Source organism: Dasypus novemcinctus, chromosome 13, assembly GCF_030445035.2.
Source record: "Dasypus novemcinctus isolate mDasNov1 chromosome 13, mDasNov1.1.hap2, whole genome shotgun sequence".
NCBI classification, from domain to species: Eukaryota; Metazoa; Chordata; class Mammalia; order Cingulata; family Dasypodidae; genus Dasypus; species Dasypus novemcinctus.
The window spans coordinates 99,271,741-99,295,004 of NC_080685.1; the positions used below are offsets into that span (position 1 = coordinate 99,271,741).

General features: G+C 35.5%; 1 protein-coding gene and 1 non-coding gene across 14 annotated transcripts in view; one reads left to right on the forward strand and one right to left on the reverse strand.

Moving 5' to 3' along the window:
* The window catches only part of RPS6KC1 (ribosomal protein S6 kinase C1), a 237,492-nt gene that overhangs the window by 121,622 nt on the left and 92,606 nt on the right, over positions 1-23,264 (forward strand). For all 13 annotated transcript variants that reach the window (XM_058275189.2, XM_058275192.2, XM_058275198.2 and 10 more), the window contains one exon: positions 22,071-22,186. In XM_058275189.2, coding sequence (XP_058131172.1) covers positions 22,071-22,186 — 116 coding nt within the window. The remainder of the gene's footprint in view (positions 1-22,070; positions 22,187-23,264) is intronic.
* On the reverse strand, positions 433-536 carry LOC111767220 (small nucleolar RNA U13). Its single transcript, XR_002799099.1, has one exon. It is a non-coding gene; the product is annotated as a small nucleolar RNA U13 (small nucleolar RNA).

Genomic DNA, 23,264 nt, shown 5'->3' on the forward strand with positions numbered 1-23,264 from the left:
ACGTTTTAATAGTTGTACTATTGTTTGTCATCCATGGTTTAACTTAGGGTTCACTGTATTATACAGTCTCATAGATTAAAAAATTTTTTTTTCATTCTAGTAACATATATATACTCTGAAATTTCCCACATTCAAATATATAATACTGTGCTGTTAATTAGTGCTGCACTACCATTAGTACCACACATTTTCAAAACTCCTCCATCATCCCAAATAGAAACTCTGTACATTTTAAGCATTAACTCCCTATTCCCTGGTAACCTATGTTCTAGATTCTGACTCAACAAGTTTGCTTATTCTAATTATTTCATACCAGTGAGATCATATAATATTTGTCCTTTTGTGTCTGGTGTATTTCACTCAACATGATGTCTTCAGGGTTCATCCAGGTTGTTGCACATATCTGAAATCCGTTCCTCTTTTTTTTTTCCATGTCAGATGGATAATGTGCCAACATCATAACAAAGTTTGAGAGAGGCACGTCTTACACAAATGCGTGAATACCTATTCATCATGCTTATAAGCCACAAGAGGATCACCGTTCCTTTTTATGGCTGAAAAATACTTCATTGTGTGGATATATAACATTTCCTTTTGGCTGTTGTGGTCAATGCTTCTATGAACATTGGTATACAAATATTTAAGTCCCTGTTTCCAGTTCTTTTCGGTGTCTACCTAGAAGTAGAATTACTGAGTCATATGGTGATTCTGTGTTAACTTTTTGAGGAACTACTGAACTGTTTTCCACAGTGGCTTCACCATTCTACATTCCCACCCATAATATGTGAGGGTTCCTATTTCTTGGTATCCTCATCAAGACTTACTTTTTTCCATTTTTAAAGTACTTGGCAGTCTAAGGTTTATAAAAGTCTTAGATTTATAAAAGTAAGGTTTGTAAGTCTAAGGTTTATAAAACCTATATTTATTCTTTGGATATATCTGTGTAGGTACTTTGCAGAAAATATTTGAATCTATCTTGTATTATTTAACCAGTGCCAACACTCTTATGCTTGTGTACTTCACCATTGTCACATCCATGAATTTTTATCAGAAATATAATCTGAATATCCTGACTTGCTATACCTGATAGCAATTTAATGGATTAAGTGGTAAAATTTATTGCAATAATTTGAGCTCAGGGCTGAGATTGAAATTTTTCCAAATGAGAAGAACTGCCTACAACCGTAATCTAACATTGAATGTCTTTGGAAATAAGCTTTCTTGCAGACTTGATTATGCTTCTTAATGAATTCCACCTAAACTTAAAAGGTAAAGCCACATTTATAGGATTATATTGTGGTTAAGGTCATTTGATTTACAAACTTTGATTCACAAGTAATGTCAATCTGCTTCCTATGTTTCCTGTCTTGTCACAACTTAAAACAAGAAATGAGTTTCCATTTCCACACAAATTTACATTTGATACATTTTCTGAGTTCAGATGAGTATTTTAAAAATTTCTGATGTTAATACAATGGAGATACCCATGTTTAATTATTCAGGTAAGGAGCTCATCAATTGCAAGTGGTTAATCTGCAATGTAATGAAATACCAAGAAAGCAAATACCATGAATATTAGAATTTTATAAATGCCCTCTAAGTGATAAATATGCTCAATTAAAATCATGTCCTTATTGATATCAGTATTTGGTAATACTGTCTGTGAAAATACACTTTCACAAATGAGAGACATAAAAACTCATTACTTAAAAACATTAGGAGACGAACATTTTCAATCAATTTTGATGATAGGAAACATCAGTTTTTCTTTGAACTCCAATTAAGTGAAATACTATCACTACAAAAAGAATTCCATTCCTCTCATTAATAGGCTTCTCTTTTAAAAAATTGTACTCCGGTATCATTATTATAATTTGAATATCATCAATAACAGTTTTTGGAAATTTCTTTTCAGTCTTCTTATTTAAATACCTACATAATATCCTTGAGTTTGTCTATTGGCCCACAAAGCCTGAAATATTTACTGTCTAATCCTTTACAGAAAAAGTTTGCCAACCCCTGTTTTAAGCCATTTACTTTCCCCCCCCCAATTTTATTGATGCATATCAATAAAGCGTAAGTCTATCCAAAGTATAAAATCAGTGGTATTCAGTGTTATCACATATTTGTACATTCATCACTTCAGTTATTCTTAGAGCACTTTCATTGCTTCAATAATAATAAACAACAAACAAAACTCATCACTTCAATCTCTCTCTGCTTCCCCTGCCATACATAGCTGCTATTCTTTTTCCTTCTCTCTAGTATATTTGTATTTGTATTTTATAAGAACAGTCTTATATATGCAGTATCACCCATATTTGTGTTTTACACGAGGTTTTACTATCTTATACAGACCCATGTTAGAGTTTTTAACTTTCCTCCTAGTAATATACATGACCTTAGACTTTCCCTTTCAACCACTGTCATACTTACATAATAGCTCGTTAGTTAGAAACACGTGAAATGCTTTCACCATTCCTATTCATTTCCAAAGATTTACAAACAACCTTTTTAGCAGTTCTGTACAGATTAACCCTCAGCTTTCCTTCTCTACCTTCCTTCTGTTTTCTGGTGACCTATATTCTAATTACTAACTCCATGCGTTTATACAGTATATTTAGTTCATAATAGTGCAGTCGTATAGTATTTGTCTTTTGTGTCTGGATTGCTTCATTCTTCTTCCACGTTCTTCCATGTTGTCATAGGCTTCACGACTTCATTTCTTCTTATAGATGAATAATATTCTGTCGTGTGTATACACCACAATTTGTTTATCCATTCATCAGTTGATGGACACCTGGGCTGTTTCCAGCTTTTGGCAATCGTGAATAATGCCGCTCTGAATATCAGTGTGCAGATATCTGTTAGTGTTTCTGCTATTTACTTCTAATTGTTGATATGTTTGGATTTAGGTCTACCTTTTTATTATTTTTTGTTTTTCCAGTTACATATACATTACATTAAAAACCCCATCAGGGTAACCAGTCCACCCACCTCTGTTTAATATCAGTATGAAAGACCTTGTAACTGTCTTTCCTTTGTTCTGTATATAAATATATACCCCTATCCTAATTCCTTGTGACTGTCTCTGGTTTGCTACCTCCCAGCCCTCCATCCTGTTCAGTTCCTTAATGTTTATTAATGAAGGAACCTGTATTCATCTCCATGCCATTTATTCATTAGCACCCAGGTGTTATAAAATATTAGAATATCTGAAGATCAGGGAGGCAGTTTTGGACTATGAGTGCACAGTGTTTCATTTCTTGCACAATTGATAAACCTCTGTCTTTGGGGAAAAAACCCATCAATTCAAGTTATAATTTTTATTTTCAACAATATATTTTAAATAAGCCTCCTGAAATTCCATGTTTCCCCCTGCTATCCTTTACTTTTAGTCTTAAGAACTTTCTTTGGCATTTCTTTTAGAGCAGGTCTGCTGGCATAGACTTCTCTTAGGTTTTGGTTTACTGTGAATGTGTTTATTGTCAAGTCAATATATATATATATTACATTACAGCCATCCTTGGAAGTGGTTTTGATTTGCTATTTACTATTCTGATGAGGTCTGCTTTTTTCTATTTCCATTCCTTGCCTGGGCAGGGCTCCTGGTTAACAAGTATCCTTTTGTTGGTTCTGCCATCTTCTGTGCAGTTTCTCTTATGGGTGATGGCGAGGCAAGGGGTTGATCTGTCTTGTTTCTCTTTTGTTTCTTTAGGATTCTTGCCTTTCTCTTCTTATTTCCTTTTTTCCCCTTCTCTTTTCACTGCCAGGTCTTTGAGAGGTGACATCACTTTTCTATGCATCTGATTCTTCCCCAGAAGAAATATTTTACTAAGGCTCTCACTTTAGATTCTGCTCACTTTCAAGCCCCTTGCTCATAGTCTCTCCTTTGAACTATTAAGTCTCAGCTGTATTTAGTATTTTCACATTTAGTTGGATTTTCTCTTTCTGGAGGTAACCCTGAAAGTTTTGTTGTAATTTGTTTTATGTCCCTATTTACAGATAATCTGAGGGTCATGATATTCTTTATCTCCTAGTAATAATGAAGGGATGGGTCTTATGAGGTTTTATTTTCTCTTGTTTGCCTTTTTTTTTTTTGAGAGTTTTTGTAGGACGGTTTGAAATTGGGTGACTGCCCATGTTCTCCAGACCTGAAACTCTACAGATTGTTTTCTGAATTGTCAATGACCTTTGCATTCGTGAACTACACTTCACTTGGTTGTGCTGTATTATCCTTTTTATATATCATTGTATTTGCTTGCTAATATTTGTTCATATTTTATGTTTATAAGGCTTCATTTTTCATATATATATGTATTTTGGGGGGATGAGTTTAAAAGTAGATTGCTGACATCATGGTCTTCACCCATTTGTAATATACAGTATTGGTTAAGTCATATAGTGGGGGGAATTTGTCCATTCATTTCATACAAATTGTCAAATAATTGTTTGTAGAATTATTTTTCTGTTATCTTTTTGATTCTTGTTGGAACTTTCCAGATACTGGTAATTTGTTATTTTTTCTCTTTTTTTTTTTTTACGAGTCATATTAGGGACTACTCAGTTTTATTAATCTAAAAAAGAATCAACTTTTGACTTTGTTTTTTTCTTATTGTATGTTATTAAATGTTTATATGTTAGATTTACTAAATTTCATGAATTTTTGCTCCTTATTTCTTGTCATCTGCTTTCCTTAGGTAGGACTATTTTTTTTCTTCTTGTGTCAGAAGCTTACATCTTTGATTTTCAGCCTTTTTACCTCTATATGCATTTAAAATTATAAATTTTCCAATAAGTACTGCTTTAGCTGCATTCCATAGGTTTTTATATGTCATATCTTCATTATTATGCATTCAATATATTTTCTATTTTGTTTTGATTTTTCTTTATTTTACTATTACTGCTGTAATAAATTAGCACAAACTTACTGACTTACAACACGTATTTATTATCTTACAGTTTTGTAGGTAAGAAGTCTGACATAAGCCCCACTGAACTAAATCAAGGTGTCATCATGGCTGTGTTCCTTTCTGGAGGCTCTAGGGAGAATCCCTCTCCTTGTCTTTTCTAGCTTTAGGGGCTACCCAGAAGCCAGGGTCTTGGCTTGTACTCCTCTTCCTCCATGTTCAAAGCCAGCAGTGTTGCATTTCTCTGACCATTCTTCCTTAGTCACATCTTACTCTGACCCCCAGCCAGGAAAGGTTAATAGACTTTAAGGACCATGTGATTAAATTGGGTCCCCCAGATAATCTAGCCTAATTGCCCTATCTCAAGATCCTTAACCTTAATCACATCTACAAAGTCCCTTTGTCATGTAAAGTAACTTATTCATAGGTTCCAGGAATTAGGATGTGGATATCTTTAGGGAGCCATTATTCTGCCTACAACATCTGTGAATTCTTTAGAAGTATATCATAAATATATTTAATGTCCCCGAAGTTGGGGTTTTTCTAGTTACTGTTTTTGTTATTGATTTCTAGCTTAATTCTATGTTATTTAGATAATATAGTCTTAATTTCATTTTATAAAAATTTTTTGAGGCTTTATTTATGGCGAAGCCACCCTTCTTAGTTAGTGATTTTAATATAGGGCCATGAAATGGGAGTGCTCAATACATTTAAAAAATAATTGGAGAGTTTCATGAAATATTCTATACATCACTGTCACTTTCATGTTTGTAGGACATTTTCTTACTTTTTAGTCCTCTCTGCCTTGTTTTTGGTAGTTAAGCAATAATTACTTGATAACAGAATTGATTTTTGTATTTTATGAATTGTGTTTAAATTATTCTTTGATTAATTAAAATATTCATTTTATAAATTGTGTGTGCATGTGTGCGCAAGCCCACAAATATATAAAATCATGCTATAAAATAGGTAGTTATTATGAATGAGTCCATACCTCAGTCTGCAACCAGACCCTTTCTTTACAATAGGAAAATGTGCTGTAGGACAGTGAAATGAAAAACAAAGACTCCGAGTGCCCAGGATAAATAAAAGCAGAGATTAGAAACAAAGAATCCCAATTTGTATTTGTTGTTGTACATGGTTGGCTGGGTACCTGGAAGGGTAACAGTGCCCTGGCTTACACTGATAAAAGGCCCATCTTAACCCAGTATACCTTCCAAGTAACAAGAAGATAAGAAGGAATAAACATGATGAGGCAGAGATGTGATAAGGCATGGTAATAAACCTTCCAATGGAAGTGATCCAGTGATAGAGGAAATAGAATATAGAATGAGAGAATCTGAGCTAGTCAGTCAGTTTCGTTCTGTTCAACAATACTTTAATGGGTGGCTACTATGTGCTATGCATTGCATGTACCTAAAATGAATGAGGAACTTGTAGTTTATTGGACTGGTGAGAGTGGCATTCACTTTTTGAAAGTGCCATTACTTTGTACTAAATTCATTTTCTTTTAAAAAACAGTTTCTAACCAGAATCCTCTAGTTCTCAAGTTACTTATTAATACTTTTTAGAAGGTTGACTTCTCCCTCTAACATCCTTTCTTATCTTCCATTTCTCTATTTGTCTTAGTTTCTGTGGTCCATCATTTCAAAACAGTCTTTGCAGAAACCTTAATTTCCCTTATTTCTCTGACTTTCCATCATGTTTACCTGGCAAAAAAAAATCAACCCTGAATTAATTTAACCATTTGTTTTTGGGTATCCACGAGTTTCCCTATTTCTGGCTTACAGAAACAGACATCTGAGCAGCTGAGTGCTATTAGAAAAAACCTCACACAACTGTGAGGTTGTGAGATTGATAATCATTATGAATTCATTGTCACTAATCTTACATCCACCTTCAATACTGCTATATTTAGTTAATATTCTTTAGTTAACTTATGTCTGCTATCTGCAGTAACTTTTTAATACAATCTGAACTTTCCTCAAGTCTCTTCTCTTACTCAGTGACACCACACTTTCTTGGTTTTCTAATTCTTAGGTTTGCCTTTCTCCATTTACTTTGCCAGCTCATCCTCCTTCTTCACTTGACCTTTAAAGGTTAAAATTCATTGAGGCTTGGTCCTCAACCTTCTTAGGTTCTTTACATTTCTCTCCTTAGGCAATTTCGGCATTGGAAGACTTCAGTGACTGACTATAACAGTGTTGTACAATAGAATATAATGTAATACACATGTAATTTTAAATTTTCTAGTAGCCACATCAAAAATAGGACTTCGACTGCCAACCAAGATGGGTAATAGGGACTGTATTCCTCCTCCTTCCTGAAACTAAAAAACAAGACAAAATATATGTAATAGTGGCCTTCAAAACACTGAGCATCGGGAAACGGACTTTGGCCCAGTGGTTAGGGCGTCCGTCTACCATATGGGAGGTCCGCGGTTCAAACCCCGGGCCTCCTTGACCCGTGTGGAACTGGCCATGTGCAGTGCTGATGCGCGCAAGGAGTGCCGTGCCACGCAAGGGTGTCCCCCGCGTGGGGGAGCCCCACGCGCAAGGAGTGCGCCCGTGAGGAAAGCCGCCCAGCGTGAAAAGAAAGAGCAGCCTGCCCAGGAATGGCGCCGTCCACACTTCCCGTGTCGCTGACGACAACAGAAGCGGACAAAGAAACAAGACGCAGCAAATAGACACCAAGAACAGACAACCAGGGGAGGGGGGGAAATTAAATAAATAAATAAATCTTTAAAAAAAACCAAACAAACAAACAAAAAAAAACACTGAGCATCAGACAATAAATGGTAGTGAGTTCTATGGTTGCCTCGTCTTAAAGTCTTGAAAGAATTTCCAGGCCATGGTGCAGGGTGAAGGAAGCCAGGTGAAACCTGGCAGAACCTCTGAGTGAGGCAATGGAGCTAAAAGTCCAGAAAGACCAAACCCAGCATTTGCAGGTAGAACTTGCAGAATAGAGGTGTAGGATCATTGTCTACATCTGATGTCCATTGTGTTGTCTAGAGAGGAGATAACTGTAGAGATGGGGAGAATATTCAGCAGAGTACTGATTAGCATATGCATTTGGGGAAACTACCAGAGGCCAAGGAAAGGTCCACCTAGAAGTATTAGAGGGAACAGTATTTGCTGCTCACACAGGACCAGGAATTGTGTCTGTTCACAACAAGTAGTCTTGAAAACTTCAATTGTGGGGCATTGGATTGAACACTCAGAAGGGTCTTGACTCATTGGTGGATTGGAATAATGATTAGCGCTAGGTCCACCCTAACAAATCTTAAAAACAAAGATGTTAAAGAAGTAAACTTTTCCCCAGAAACATAACTGCATCCCAGAACAAAGTTAAAAAATGTTGATAAGAATTAGAAAAATATCCACCACTTATAAGGCAGAATTCACAATGGTTGGTATATGTCAGGATTCACCAGAGAAAGATATACATATATATATAGATATTTATAATTTAAGAGATTTTATTACAGGAATTGGCTAATGTTACCATGGAGATTGGCAAGTCTGAATTCTGTAGGGCCTGCTACAATCCTGAAACTCTGATGAATGTGACATTGAATTAATTCCCCAGGAGAAGCTGCAAGTTGGAAACTCTAATAAAGGTTATGTTGAATTCTATGGAAGTGGGCCGACTGAAGTAGAGATAGAAATTCTTTTTTCTGACTGCTCAAATCCTGAATTTTTTCTTTAAGGCCTCCAGCCTATTGGATGTGGAGATTTCTCTCATTGCTGAAACAGTCTCTTGTTGATTGTAGATGTAATCAACCATAGTGGGAATCAACTGACTAATTATTTAAATCCGTCAATGAAATACCCTCATAATAACAATCAGCATAGTGCTTACTTGACCAAACAACTGGACACCATAACCTAGACAAGATAATACATGCAATTACCCATCACAGTTAATGTCCAATAAGAAATTACCAGTCATAAAGAAGCATGACATGACCTGTAATGAGGGAAAAAAAATGAATCAGTTAAAATAGATCCAGAAGTGACAATGTTAAAAACATTTAGCACTTATTAAAGTTATAATTTTTATTATAAACATTTATTATAATTGTATTCATTATGTTCAATAAGGTTAAAGTAGATGTGGAAGATTTACAGAAGACCCTAATTCAGCTTATAGAGATGAAAAGTACAATGTTAGAGATGCAAAATACAAAGAATGCGACAGTGGCAAATGAGATATTACAGTTGAAAAGATTAATGAACTTGAAGCCATCACAATAGAATATATGTAAAATGAAACACAGATAAATAAAAGAATAAAATGAAAATTAATAGAGCATCAGTGAGCTGTAGGGCAACTTAGACATTTGTAACTGAGGCTTCTGAAAAGGGAGGGGAGAGTCAGAAAAATATTTGAAGAAGTGATGACTGAAAGCATTTCAAATTTGATGAAAACAGTCCTCAGACCCAAAATGCCCAACAAACTCAAGCGAGAGAGACATGAAGAAAATGACACCAAGGCACATCATAATTAAATTGCTCAAAACCAGTCATAGAGAAAATCTGAAAATTGAGAGCAAGCAGAGGAAAAAGACTCAGTATGTAGAGGAACAATGATAAAAAGACATTGGATTTGTCAGAAACAATGCAAGCAAGGAAACAATTGATCGGCATATTTAATGTACAAAAAGGAACAAATTTTCAACCAAGAATGAAAATATCTTTCAAAAAATGGAGGCAAAATAAAAACTTGTTTAGAATTACAAAAACTGGAAAAATTCACCACCAGCCACATTAAAAGAAATGTTCAAGGAGGTACATCAGGCACAAGGAAAATGATACTGGATGGAAATGTGCGTTTATGTAAAGAAGGAAGAATATCAGGAATGGTAACTATGGGGGTAAGTAGAGAATTTTTTTTTTCAAATTTTAAATCTTTTTAAAATATGATTGAGTGTTTAAACAAAAGTATTGCCACTGTAGTATGGGGTTTAATATATAATATGATATAATGTAATGTTAAGTAGTATTCTATAGGGGAGTGGATTTGGCTCAACTGATAGAGTTTTCGCCTACCATATAGGAGGTCCAGCCAGGGTTCAAACCCAGGGCCTCCTGAACCATGTAGTGAGCTGGCCCATGTGCAGTGCTGATGCATGCAAGGAGTGCCCTGGCACGCAGGGGTGTCCCCATGTAGGGGAGCCCCATGCGCAAGGAGTGTGCCCCACAAGGAGAGCTGCCGCACGTGAAAAAAGTGTGGCTGCCCAGGAGTGGCGCCGCACACACAGAGAGCTGATGCAGCAAGATGACACAACAAAAAGAGACACAGATTCCAGGTGCCACTAACAAGAATACAAGTGGACACAGAAGAACACACAGCAAATGGACACAAGAGAGAGCAAACAACTGGGGGGGGGGGGGGGAAGGGAGAGAAATAAATAAAATAAATCTTAAAAACAAAACAAAACAAAAGTAGTATTTTATAATATTAAAAGCTAAATATGACAACAGTCTCACAAAGACTGGGAGGGGAGATTGTAAGGTTTTACATTATGTATGCTATATGTGAAACAGTGTAATAACACTTGAAATAAAGTAATAAACTCCAAAGCAACCTTTAAAATCACAAAACAAAGAGTTGTACCTAAAAATTCAATAAGGGAGATAAATGGAATCATTTAAAGTACTTAATTCAAAAGGCACTAAAAAAACAAGGAACAGATGGGTTAAATAGAAAACACATAGCAAGATGATAGATGTAAGCCTAACTGTATCGCTCACCTTAAAAATAAATGCCGTAAGCACTCCAATGAAAAGGGAGACATTGTCAGTTTAGATAAAAAAGCCAAATCGAACTATATGCTGACTGCATATGGTCCAGTCATTCCCTAGATAAATGAAAGTGTATATCCATACAAAGACTTGTACCCAAATATTCTTAGTAATTTTATATATACTAGCGAAAAACTGGCAACAACCTATGACCATCAATATGTCAAATGGATAAAGTGTGGTATATTCATGCAATGGAATACTACTCAGTAATACATAAGGAATGAACTATGGATATATGCAACAACATGGATATATCTCAAGATAATTATGTTGAGTAAAAGAAGACAGACCAAAAAAAAAGACTGCATACTGTCTGATTCTACTTTTAAATTACTGAAAATGCATTGAATCTACAGTGGCAGAAAGCAGATTGCTTGTAAATAGGGTGAGGGGAGAATGGGAAAGACGGGTTAAAATTAGTGAAGAAGAAACTTTTGGGAGTGATGGGTATTTTGGTTATCTTGATTGTTGCCTCCTCTCACTGTTGTTCTTGGTCTAGCTTCAAGCTTCGTCAATTTTGTTCATCTTTTGGAACCAAATCTTGGTTTCATTGATTTTCTCTAAATTTTTCTCTGTTTTCTATTTCATTGGTTTCTGTTCTGATCTTAATTATTTCCTTCCCCCCCACACACACACATACACACTTTCTTTTTGTTTAGTTTACTCCTCATTTGATATTTAATCTTAAGAGCTTAGGTTATTGATTTGAGATCATCATCTTTTTAATGTGGGCATTTAAACCTATACATTTCTTTCTAAGTGCTGCTTTAGCTGCATCCCATAAATTTTGATATGTTGTTTTCATTTTTATTGAGCTCAAAATACTTTATAATTCCTATGTGATTTCAGCTCCCTGGGCATGAGGCTTTTCAATGAGTCCAAATAAGGTCAGCTCCCTGCAGCAGCAGGAAGGATGTTTGGTCCTCACGTCTACCACCCATGGTCCTAGGGGATGGGTGGGAGAAGCCCAGTCTTAAAATGCCACAGATTTTGCTTCTCTTATTGAATAACAGCACTTTGTTTTTACAAATGTTTCTCAATTTTTGTATATCTCCAATCAATTTCCAGAGTGGTTGTTTTTGGTAATTTTGTCCAGTTTTATCTGGGGGGAGATTTTCCTGAGCTGCCCACCCTGACATTCTGGAAGTCTCACATTTTGTCGTCTCTTTAAGACAACTTTATAATTGGTCTTCTTTCTTCTGCTCTTGCTTGATTCTAATCTTCTTTCTCTACCAACAGTGTGAGTGACCATTTAAAAATGGAATCTAATCATACCACTTTCTTACATAAAACCCATTACTTTTAGGATAAAATCCAGGGTTTTTATGGCCTATAAGGCTGTGCATGATTGTGCTTCTGCCTCCCTCTCCAGGCTTATCCTGAATCACTCTCCTTCACTTATTCTTCTTTAGCAGTAGTGGCCTTCTTTTTCCTCCTGGAAGGTCCTTCCCATGTTAAACTTTCACATGTGCTATAGTCAGTTTGTAATGTTTTGATTATGTTTCTTTAATTGATAACTCCTTGTTCATCTCGTCTCAATTTCAATGACTTTTCCTCAAGGAAGCCTTTCCTCACCTCTACTCAGATCAGGAAAGCTTTCCTTTGTCGTTGCACATTGTTTTTATTTTTGTTTTCTTTTCTTCAAGTACTTATTGTATTTACATGATTCTTTTTAGCAATCTTTTATTAATGGACATTTGTTCCCTTACCTGTAATGTCCTTGAAGTTAAAGCATTTTCTTGTTCATTATTGTGTCTCCTAGCACAGTGTCTGTTACATAGGAAATTCTCTATAAGTACTTGTGAATGAGGAAATGATTCTGTAGATACATATAAATGGGCTCCTGACCAGGGGGCAGGAGAAGGTCCATAGGGAAGACTTCCTAGGGGAGGTGTTGAGTAACTTGAATCTAAAAGAATGTGTAGTAAAGAGCTAGTATTTAATAAGGTAGCTTCTGAAAATATCAGATAGGTTTATAGTGCTTCCTGTTTGATATAGCAAGGACATCAATATATTTTTTCTCCTGAAGATTTGACAAATGTATAGAATTCAGCCATTAGAAAGGACATTAATTATATATGTATTGCTACATATAAATTTGTAGCGACATAAGTAATCGAACTCAGTAGTGAGACATTTTGCTAATCTGATCTGGAGTTTGAGTGCTAGCTTTAATAAACTTCTATCATGTCTCTTTTCCCTGTCTTGGCCATGTGTTTCCTACTTTAGTACCCTTGGAACTAGAGCTCTCTTCTATTTTGATCAGACTTCCTTCCCCAGTTTCCCCTAAATAAGCATTCATCCTGAAACCCAGACTCAACACCTGGGAACCTGTCATTTGCTATGATACTTTTCTAATGTTCTTTTTTTGGAACAAGATGGAGATAGACACCTATAGCATATTACAGAACTTTGATATTCAGAAGAAGTATGGTAAAATTGGTTTTGGTATGTTCTCTTGAACTACAGAAAAGCTCAGTTTAGAAAGATTTGTATCAAAATAAAGTTATATAAGCTTGATATCCCATAAAGCCTAGTTCTTACCATCTCTAAAAAAAAAAAGTTGTCAGACAGTAAACCTCATTCCTTGAGAGTTCTTTATTACCATATATTTTTCTACACTATAGTTAGCGACTATAGATATTTTAAAAAATTGCTTTTGGTAGAAGGAACCAACACATTTTAGTGATGGTAGTACAATACTGTGAATGCAATTAAAAGAGCTGAAATTATATCCCCATCTCTATCTTTATCTATCTCTGTCTCTATCTCTATATATCTATATATGAATATGATTAAAAGGGGAAATGTTAGATTGTATATATGGTAACAGAATAACAATTAAAAAATCCAAGGAACCATACTACTCAATGAACCCTAAAATAGTACAATTATAAAAATGTGCTATCATCATTGTAACAGATGTTCCACACCAGTGCAAGGTGTTGATGGTGGGGTGATGTATGGGAATCCTGTCTTTTATGCGTGATTGTTCTGTAAACCCACTTCTCTAATAAAAAAAAAAAAAGGCAATAGAAAAATGTCATAGGGCTGTGTCTTCTTCCTTGATCTTAGATTTTGTTAGCTCTAGAAAGAGAACTTTAGAGATCATATGCCTTGGGTCTTCAGGAAAGATAATCTGGGGATGATTATTGATATATAGTTATTATAGTAATAACTATATAGTATAGTATGATAGTAATAATGATTGTAATCTCATGTAGTCAGAAATCAGGTAAGATAAATTGAATATGAAAAAATTTATTTTGTGCAGGATTTGGTCTTCATTTGTTTGTCTAATGTAAAAGATATTTGCATTTAGTTGCTTTAAAACAGAATGGATATTTTGCAATAAAAAAACAACACTGAAACCTCCAAATTTCTCTTAATACCCAGGAATCTTAATATAACTCAGTGTCATAAAGTGCTTTATTTCCATCAGGGTTACAAGTGAAGGAAGAAAGTCTGGATGAGTAATTTTCTAGCATATGCTTCTTGAAATTGTTGGCTATTTTGGTGTCAACTTTTATGTTGATAGTTTCATGTTTTAATGACAAAAATGTTTACTTGGAAATATAGCTTGGAAAAGAGAACCATTTTTCTGCTTCTGCAAAATGCTAGGTAGAGCTTTGATGGGGAGGTAAAGTAGCTGTGGAGTTTTATATTCAGATTATATGAACAGTAAACAGAGCATCTAAAATAACCACTTGCACATTGCAACAAACACATTATCATTTGCTTAAAAAAGAGTTATAATTACAGTTGACGAAGCATGGACACCATAAAAAATGCATTAGTTTGGCTTGACACATTAATTACCTGTTTTTGCAGATGTTTTTATGTATTGTTGTGTGAACAGTTTACAAAATAATTACAGGAAAGTCATATGGAAAATAAACTAAGTGGGTGGTTTCTCATCTAAATATTTTCATTCATGTGAATCTGTGTGAGGCACAGCTGCTCTTCAACAAAAACAGAGATAGATGAGGATCTCGAAGGGGTTTTTATTAGATGGTCTTTGTCATCAGTATCACCACATTTTTGTATCTTTGACATAATAGTTTAAAAACATTAAAATGAGAGGATTAAACCCTGTGATCACTGAAAAAATCCTTGATTAGAAAAATGGTAGAGATCTATGAATATTTTAAAGTAAACCAAGTAAAACAAAAAAATCCCTAAATAGAAAACTGCTTCTATTTCAGAGGGTTATTTGCTGCTTTGAGAAAGAGTTAAATATTATTTTTAATTACTTATGTTGCATAGTTTTATATAGTTTATAGCTCAGAATCTTATTAAACTTTAAGCCTTGTGTAGATTACACAGAAGTTGAGCATATCATTTCTTCCTTATGAAGTACTGAAAATATCAATCTACTTTTTCCCAGAAACTTACTGATGTCCTTAGTGATTTCAAAGTGCGTTTCATTTGAAAAGTAACCTGACCATTGTGGATATTGTACTTTTATAAACTGTTAAGAAACCATCTTTCAGAATTATAATTGTGAAAGAATAAAAAGTTTGCAGACTTTATTCTAATTCCCTATTGGTTATAATTACTTAGAATACCTATGCTATATTTTCCTCATTGGTATTCTTATGACAGTTTTTCATACATTTAAATAAAAATGTAGACTCTTTTTTAGACTAGTTACGACACTTATAGACTGTTCCTCCAAATTCCTTTTGTATAAAGTTCCGCTACACAAATGATGAACACAGTGATTGTACACATTCTCTGACATGCATTTTATGTAACTACTTTTTAAGTTACAGAAGAGCAGTAAATTAGAGAAAGAAATAATTGGGACATCTCTAAGCATGAAAGTATCATTATCAGGTCCTGTAATAATAGTGGAAAGTCACTCAAGGACTAGTAAAAGCAAAAGTTAAAATAATATTCATGGCCAGCCATTGCCTTAATTATGCTTGCTTTCAGTTTTGTTTATTTTTCTACTATCAGTAATGCCAACTGAAAGCTAGCCTAGCAGTTCTAGGGCCATATTATACTTAGTATTGAAAAAAACATCAGTAACGGGTTGGTTAAATGCAAATGAGGCAGATTCCCTGACTGACCAGTTCATGTTATACATGGAAAGGTTAATGGCTCCAGAGTTGTGGTAGTTGTGTAGAACCATAAATTACTGTACTTCTCAAGGTTGCCTTTTGTTGTCAGAACACTTAGCACAAGGCAGAAATGGTAGGCTCTACCTGAAAAGAAAAAAACAGCATTAAATGTAATAAATCGTTGCTATACCACCAAGGCTGTCTCAAACAAAAGTGTTCTTTTATATGACTAAAGTTGTTTTTTTGAAAAAGGCAACAACAAACAAAAACTCCTCCTAGCAAACTCTGGGTGATTTGGATGGTCTTTCTAAAGTGATAAATGTGAATGAAAACCAGGATGCTTGACCAAGAATACAATGACACACAGCCTATTGTAGAGTATTGTGGAAAATATAAAAATATTAGGTGGGCCTAAATAAAGTCTTATGGGGGGATTAAGTTTTGTGCATGTGGCAAACATTGAGTATATAGTCAAACACTCTTAAAAAGCCTTTAAATTTTTCTCTAAAGTACATATATAGACATATTGTCTGAAATCTAACATGATCAGTTCTTCCAGTATTGCTTTCTCATTGTTGAACAAATGATGAGGAAGTTAGTCATAGTCTTTTTTTTTTCTTAAATGACTTAAGGTAAAATAAAAGAATGGGAAGAACTGCTTTTTATTCTCGTTTGTGAAACTAATTTTCTTTAATTCCATGGGTAAAAATGCTTCTTTGTTTTTTTATGGGTAAATGAGAAAAGACCTTTGTTTTCCAAAGAAACGGTTGGGAAACAAAGATGTTTGAGACCAGTTTTTCTCCAAAAGGCCTGTTGTCTTTTACATAGTGTGAAGCATACCTCCTTGTGGCTCCCTTTTTCCTGCGGGTTTGTGTATAATCATGGGTCTCTTTCTCTGAGTCTGCTCGCTTGTGTTGTTGGTCAGGCTCCTTGCTCAACTCCTTATATTTTCTTCTCATCTTTGTTCTCAAATTCACCTGTACTTGAGCTGTGCTTGGAATTTTCTTATTCTACTCAGAAACAATAGAATAATTAAATTCTAATTCAGTGACTTTAAATTTGTTTTATATTGAAATGTAGCTTAGTATAAGGGTCATTACCCTGCATATGTGACTTAAAACCTGGTTTAGGTTCATGTTCTTATATTAACTATGCTTCCAAGAAAGGCATTTTATGGGAGGAGGAGATGAGATGTGGAGGCATTTTCGGGACTTGGAGGTGTCCTGGGTAGTGCTGCAGGGACAATTACCGGACATTGTAGATACTCCCATGGCCCACTGGATGGAACATGGGAGAGTGTGGGCTATGGTGTGGACCACTGACCATGAGGTATAGCGATGCCCAGAGATGTACTCACCAAATGCAATGGATGTGTCATGATGATGGGGGAGAGTGTTACTGTGGGGGGAGTAGTGGGGTGGGGGTGGTGGGGGTGAATGGGGACCTCATATTTTTTCAATGTAATGTTTTTAAAAAATGAATTAAAAAAAAAAGGCATTTTACTTCCCAGAGCCTTAATTCCCTTAGTTAGAGAAGGGAGGCAATATATCTCTTATAAATGAGAATGTGATAGAATGCAGGTGTACTGAGTGATGATGACTTCTTTGAGTAAGTTATAAATTCAGGATTCTATTATTGTACATTGTAACTTCTCTAAAACTCTGTTTAGTGGCTGAAGTCAGAGTTGGTGCCCTGAGAAATGCGGGGTAATCCAATGTTTCTGAAAATTTCAGTGACAATTTTGGAATTTCTACTCAGCTCTGCCATAGTTTTTCATTCTGTATATCACCCTATATCCGTCTTCCCTCCTGATCAGAAATTGATAAGGTGGAATATGGAAATCCATGTTAATCCTAATATACACAAGGCATCTTTTATAGATGCACTGGAACTTTTTGACATAAAGGCTAGTAAATAATGGGGGCAGCTTTTTTCTTTTGAATGCCGAAGCCCAGTGGAAATTCTTGCTTTATATGAATGATTAAAAGAAGTGTAGAGAAGCTCGTTGAAAATGCTGCTTTATCTTTAAATAGAGTGTCCAGTGCAATTAGATAAGGCCTTGGCTATCAAAATTAAGTACCAGCTGACTGACCTAAGGAACTTTTCTTCTTAGACAAAAGAGAAATTAACAGTGCCACTTTTATTTCATTCTGTATATGTGTTAATTTTTCACTCTATTCTTACCTAAACTCTTTTCTGAAAAAGGCAAAAACAAACAAAAACTCAGTCAACCTTTGGGGAAGATTCTGGGCTTTTGGATAGGCCATGGTGTGCTCCTTTAGGGGAGGAGGTCTGCCTTTCATCAATGCTTATTATGGGGAACTGAGTCACAGCTTGTTAATTATTGCAAACATGGTGAGGGGGAACCTCTAACATTAAGTTTTCACACTAAACTATGTATTCACTTGGGAAAGTATTGCCTATATATTACTGAAGAAATAATGTATAGGCATATGACCTAATATGGGATTGAAGGTCGAAGTCCAGATAGCTCATTTACCTTGAAAAATAATTATTGTATGGTATGTGTGTGTATAAATTTTTTTTAAAAAGATTTATTTATTTATTACCCCCCCCCCCGGTTGTCTGCTCTCTGTGTTCATTTGCTGTGTTCCTCTGTGTCTGCTTGCATTTTTGGCAGCTCCTGGAATCTGTGTCTCTTTTTGTTGCACCGTCTTGCTGCGTCAGCTCTCCATGTGTGTGGCGCCACTCCTGGGCAGACTGTACTTCTTTTTTTCGTGCGGGGCGGCGCTCCTTACGGGATGCACTCCTTTCACGTGGGGCTCCCCTACGTGGGGGACACCCCTGCATGGCACATCAGCACTGTGGGTGGGCCAGCTTACCACATGGGTCAGGGGGCCCTGGGTTTGAACCCTGGACCTCCCATATGGTAGGTGGACACTCTTTATCAGTTGAACCAAATCTGCTTCCCTGTATTTTTTTTAATGAATGCATGATAACAAACCAAGGAGATTAGAATACATTACTAATTTTTTTTTCAATTAAGGTCTTTCAGTCAAATTTGTCAAGAATTTGATCAGTTAGAATTATTCTGGAAATCTATAGATTAATTTTGTACTTGCAAACCTTAGTATCCAGCAGCTGACATCTGCAAATGTAGTTTCATTCTTGGCTTTTGTCGTTGATCAGTAGTGTTTGTGACCCTCTTTTTTTTGTGTGTGTGTCTGTATTTTTTTTCCTCTTTTTATTGTTTTTTAAAATGTTACATTAAAAAAATATATAAGAGGTCCTCATATAACCCCCCATCCCCTCACCCCACTCCTCCCACATTAACAATCTCTTTCATCGTTGTGGCACATTCATTACATTTGGTGAATACATTTTGGAGCACTGCTGCACCACATGGATAATGGTTTACATTGTAGTTTACACTCTCCCCCAGTCCACCCAGTGGGCCATGGCAGGACATACAATGTCGAGCATCTGTCCCTGCAGTACCACCTAGCACAACTCCAAGTCCTGGAAATGCCCCCACATCATATCTCTTCTTCCCTCTCCCTACCCTCAGCAGCTACCATGGCCACTTTCTCCACATCAGTGCTACAATGTGACCCTCTTTTAACAGACTGATAAGGAAAGAGTCATGGTATGTATATTTAAGGTTACATTTTAAAAATCTTCCAGTATTTCCATCACTTTATTTTTGTTTCCATGGAAGCAGAACCATCACCACCAGCAGGAGTCCATTTTAACTGTTGCCTTCCGGTTTTCATTTCTCTGTTGCTATGGAGACTGCCTAGAAAGCAGCAGAAAAAACAAAAGTTTAAAAAACAGTGATTTGATAACAAAATGTGGTTTAACTTTATCCATAGCTTTAATTAGGTGTTCTGTAATCTTCGTGTTTTAAAATTTCAAATTATTTTTGAGAGGCAAATTTTTAAAAAACTTACTAAAGCTTAAACATACTGCATTAGAAAACTGAAGTCTCTACAATTTCTATGAGTTAAGCCTAAGATGAATACAAAGTTTAAAATCAGGGTAGGGTTTAACAGACATCATGAATTGAGAGGAGCTAATGATAATGGGACTAGCAGAGTCCAGAAACAGTAAACCCCAAAACAAAGTACTGGTAGAAATACTGATTATTTATTATTTATGTGGCACAGTTTATCTTTGAAGTGTGCTATAGTTATTTAGGTGATTTTCATAGATTATGTACATTTTTCAACTGAATTTAAAGAAAACTTTAAAATCTTAGTTTAGAAATTAAGTAAATTTTAAGGACAGAGAAGGAGGCAGTCTGACATTTTAATTGAGATTGAAGGAATTGGAGTTGATTAGAGAGTTAATAAATGTAAATTGTTTCAGGGTTAAAAATCAATAGAAATTTATTTTCTTCCAAGGCCAGTTATATTTGTGAATTACTCATAAAGCAGAGAAGAGAGAGTAGTAATGTAAAAGTTGTGAAAGGAAAATTCTTTAGCAAAATTGCAATGCCAGCTTAGTAGCACGTTTTCTTTGAAATCTGTTTCAATCAGAATTCTTTGGTTTGCATTGATAAAATGCAAATTTAAAGTACCTTAGGCAGTAAGGGCAGGAATATAGGGTCATTTGAAATCAGAGAGTCTTAGTAATGCTAGACTTCTTTTTTGTCTCATATGTGCTTCTCTCTATATCACGTTCCTTCTATCAAATTTGCTCTTCTCTCATTGGCAGAAACTGGCCGCTGGCAGTTTCTAGTCTTTGTATTTCCAGCTTCGGTAATAGAGGATTGGCCGTTTGTGAGGAGCCACTTTCTCCCTTCTCCAACTGTGGCCAGGAGAGTGCGGTTGTATAATTGGCCCAGCTTGTGACACGGGGCCAACCCTTGTCTAACCAGTGGTAGAAGAGGGATTGAAGGAGCATGAGGGGGAGGAGAAACGGGCATTTCCCAGAACAAGTAGGGAGAAGATGCTCTTGTAGGCAGAAATAAGAAGAGATTTTTCTCCTAGTAGTTTTATTTAAGGGAGATACCTGCTTTTATTAAAAATTCAGTCATTTCAGTTCAGCAAGCCAGGAAACTTTATTTTGTAGGACTTCATTTTGTGAGAAAAACTAAGGCTGAAAACTTTACAATTTAGTGCTTCCTGTGTTATTGGCTTTGTGGTGTAGTACCTTTTATGTATCTTGTCTCCTTTAATCTCCACAATCATTTGAGGTATATATTTCCATTTTAGAGAATGAAGAAGAGGTTCAGAGAGTTGAGATGAATTATAGTAGGTCACATGACCGTGAGAGGCAAAGCCAGGATTCAGATAACTAGGGTTTCTGGAATGTAATCAGGACACTTTCCACTGTATAATGCTTGCCTTTTTGGTTCACTTTATTCAGAAGATGCATAGGGCAAATTAAAAAGTAATAACACAATGCATTATTGCTTTGATAAGAATGACTCATCAGTAGTGTAGAATAATATTTATGAAAGGAACTTTAGAGATCATATATTACAGTGGTTTTTAAACTTTTTGATTTTCAGCCATGGAACCCTTTCTTCAGATGAAACCTGATGTGTGATAGGCAGGTATATAAAACAGATAAAAGCATAGAATCATCCTGTTCTATAGAGGAGGGAGCCCAGTACCCCGTGGGCTTAACCACCTCTTCTTTGAAGTATTGAGAAGTTCTTTGGAAGGCACTTAGAAATCGAGATCCAGAAAGGGTACTTTCATTTCATTCTATATAGGTGCAGGGATTTCAATCACATTCTTGTTTTCAGTTGTAAGGTGAGTCAAAAATAATGTGTTGCTAATGAAAAACCATGATGCTTATGAAAATCAGAGCAAATTCAAATTTACCCTAAATAATGTAATTTTTTATATTTGTATTGAAGTGTGATAGTACTTTTACACAGTCCATGGCATATCATATCGGTGTCAATTTTTAAGCAAATATGTATTGCACTTAGTCCTATATATTGAGTTTGAAGATTAATAATAAGCACAGTTATATACTGTCTGGCCTAGAGCTAGTCTTTTGTCTTCTATTCAGAGATCTTTACACTACATTTCTTATATATTTGATTTTTCCTGTAAAATATATCAACTTTTCAATACATGTTTAAATTGGCAATTATCAATATTTAGGTACATGAAATATATGGACCCAAATATTTGAGTAATATTTGGACATCACTGATATTAATGACTTTGATGTTTGTTCCAATTTTGAAAATCTCTTTTCTGTTAGAAATGTGAGCAAGCACTAAATAGGATAAGAGACAGTCTTCAGATTGGGTAAAAGAAATTTATTTCCCACATGTCTGGGTTTGTATTTTCTCCTTTTAGGAGAGTCAAGCCCTACCCGTCGAGAAGCAGTAAAGAGAAGAACAGCAGAGTATCTTATGCGGGCAGAGAGTATCTCTAGCCTTTATGGAAAACCCCAACTTGATGATTTATCACAGGTATGTTTTTTGTTTTGTTTTGTATTTTCTTTAGCCACTCTTGCTCTTTTGGTTCTCAGCTTTAGGTTTTCTATTTTTTTTTTGTAGTTTCTTGTACTAAAAAAATTTTTTTCTGGTAACATATGTACAACTTAACAGTTTCCCTTTTAATCACATTCAGAATATAATTCAATGCTGTTAATTACATTCACAGTGTTGTGCTGTTACCACCATCTATTACCAAATAGCAACTACATACATATGAAACCTTAAAACTTCCTATTTCCTAACCCAGGTTTACTTTTAATTAGAATATTTGAAGCATTTTGGTCTTTGGAATTTAATCAATAATTTTCTTAAAACTTTTTGATGGAGAGAAAAGCATAGACGTGAATGTAGCTCAAGCAATTTGTCTTCCTTCTACCATATGGGAGGTCCAGGGTTTGATACCCGGGGCCTCCTGGTGAAGGTAAGCTGGCCTGTGTGGCAAACTGGTCCACATGGAGTGCTGCCCCACGTAGGTGTGCTGACCCATGCGGAGAGCTGGTACAGCAAGATGATGCAACAAAAAGAGACACAGAGGATAGATAATAAGGGATGCGGCAGCCCAGGGAGCTGAGGTGGCACAAGAGAATGGTCATCTTTCTCCCACTGTAGAGGGTCCCAGAATTGGTTCCCAGAGGTGCCTAATGAGAAGACAAGCAGACACGGAAGAGTCCCCAGCGAATGGACTCAGAGAGCAGACGATGGAGGGAGCAGGGAGAAATAAATGAATAAATAAATAAATGTTAAAAATAAAAAAGAAAAAGCAAATAATCAAATATAGGATAAAAGGGAACTTGCTTTTACTTCTTGTTCTTGGCCCTTTTTTAGTTCCTTTCTCTGTCCCTAATCTCCCTCTGCAGCCTGACAGTAATTTATACTGTCAAGATATCTGTCTGAACTTGATATAGTTTTTTTTCACTTTTTATTTTGAAATACTTTCCAACTTACAAGACAGTTACAAAAATATATGAACCCCACACAGAGAACTCCCATATATATGTAATACTTCCAGCCCCTATATAATATCAATTGTAACATTTTACTTCATTTGTTG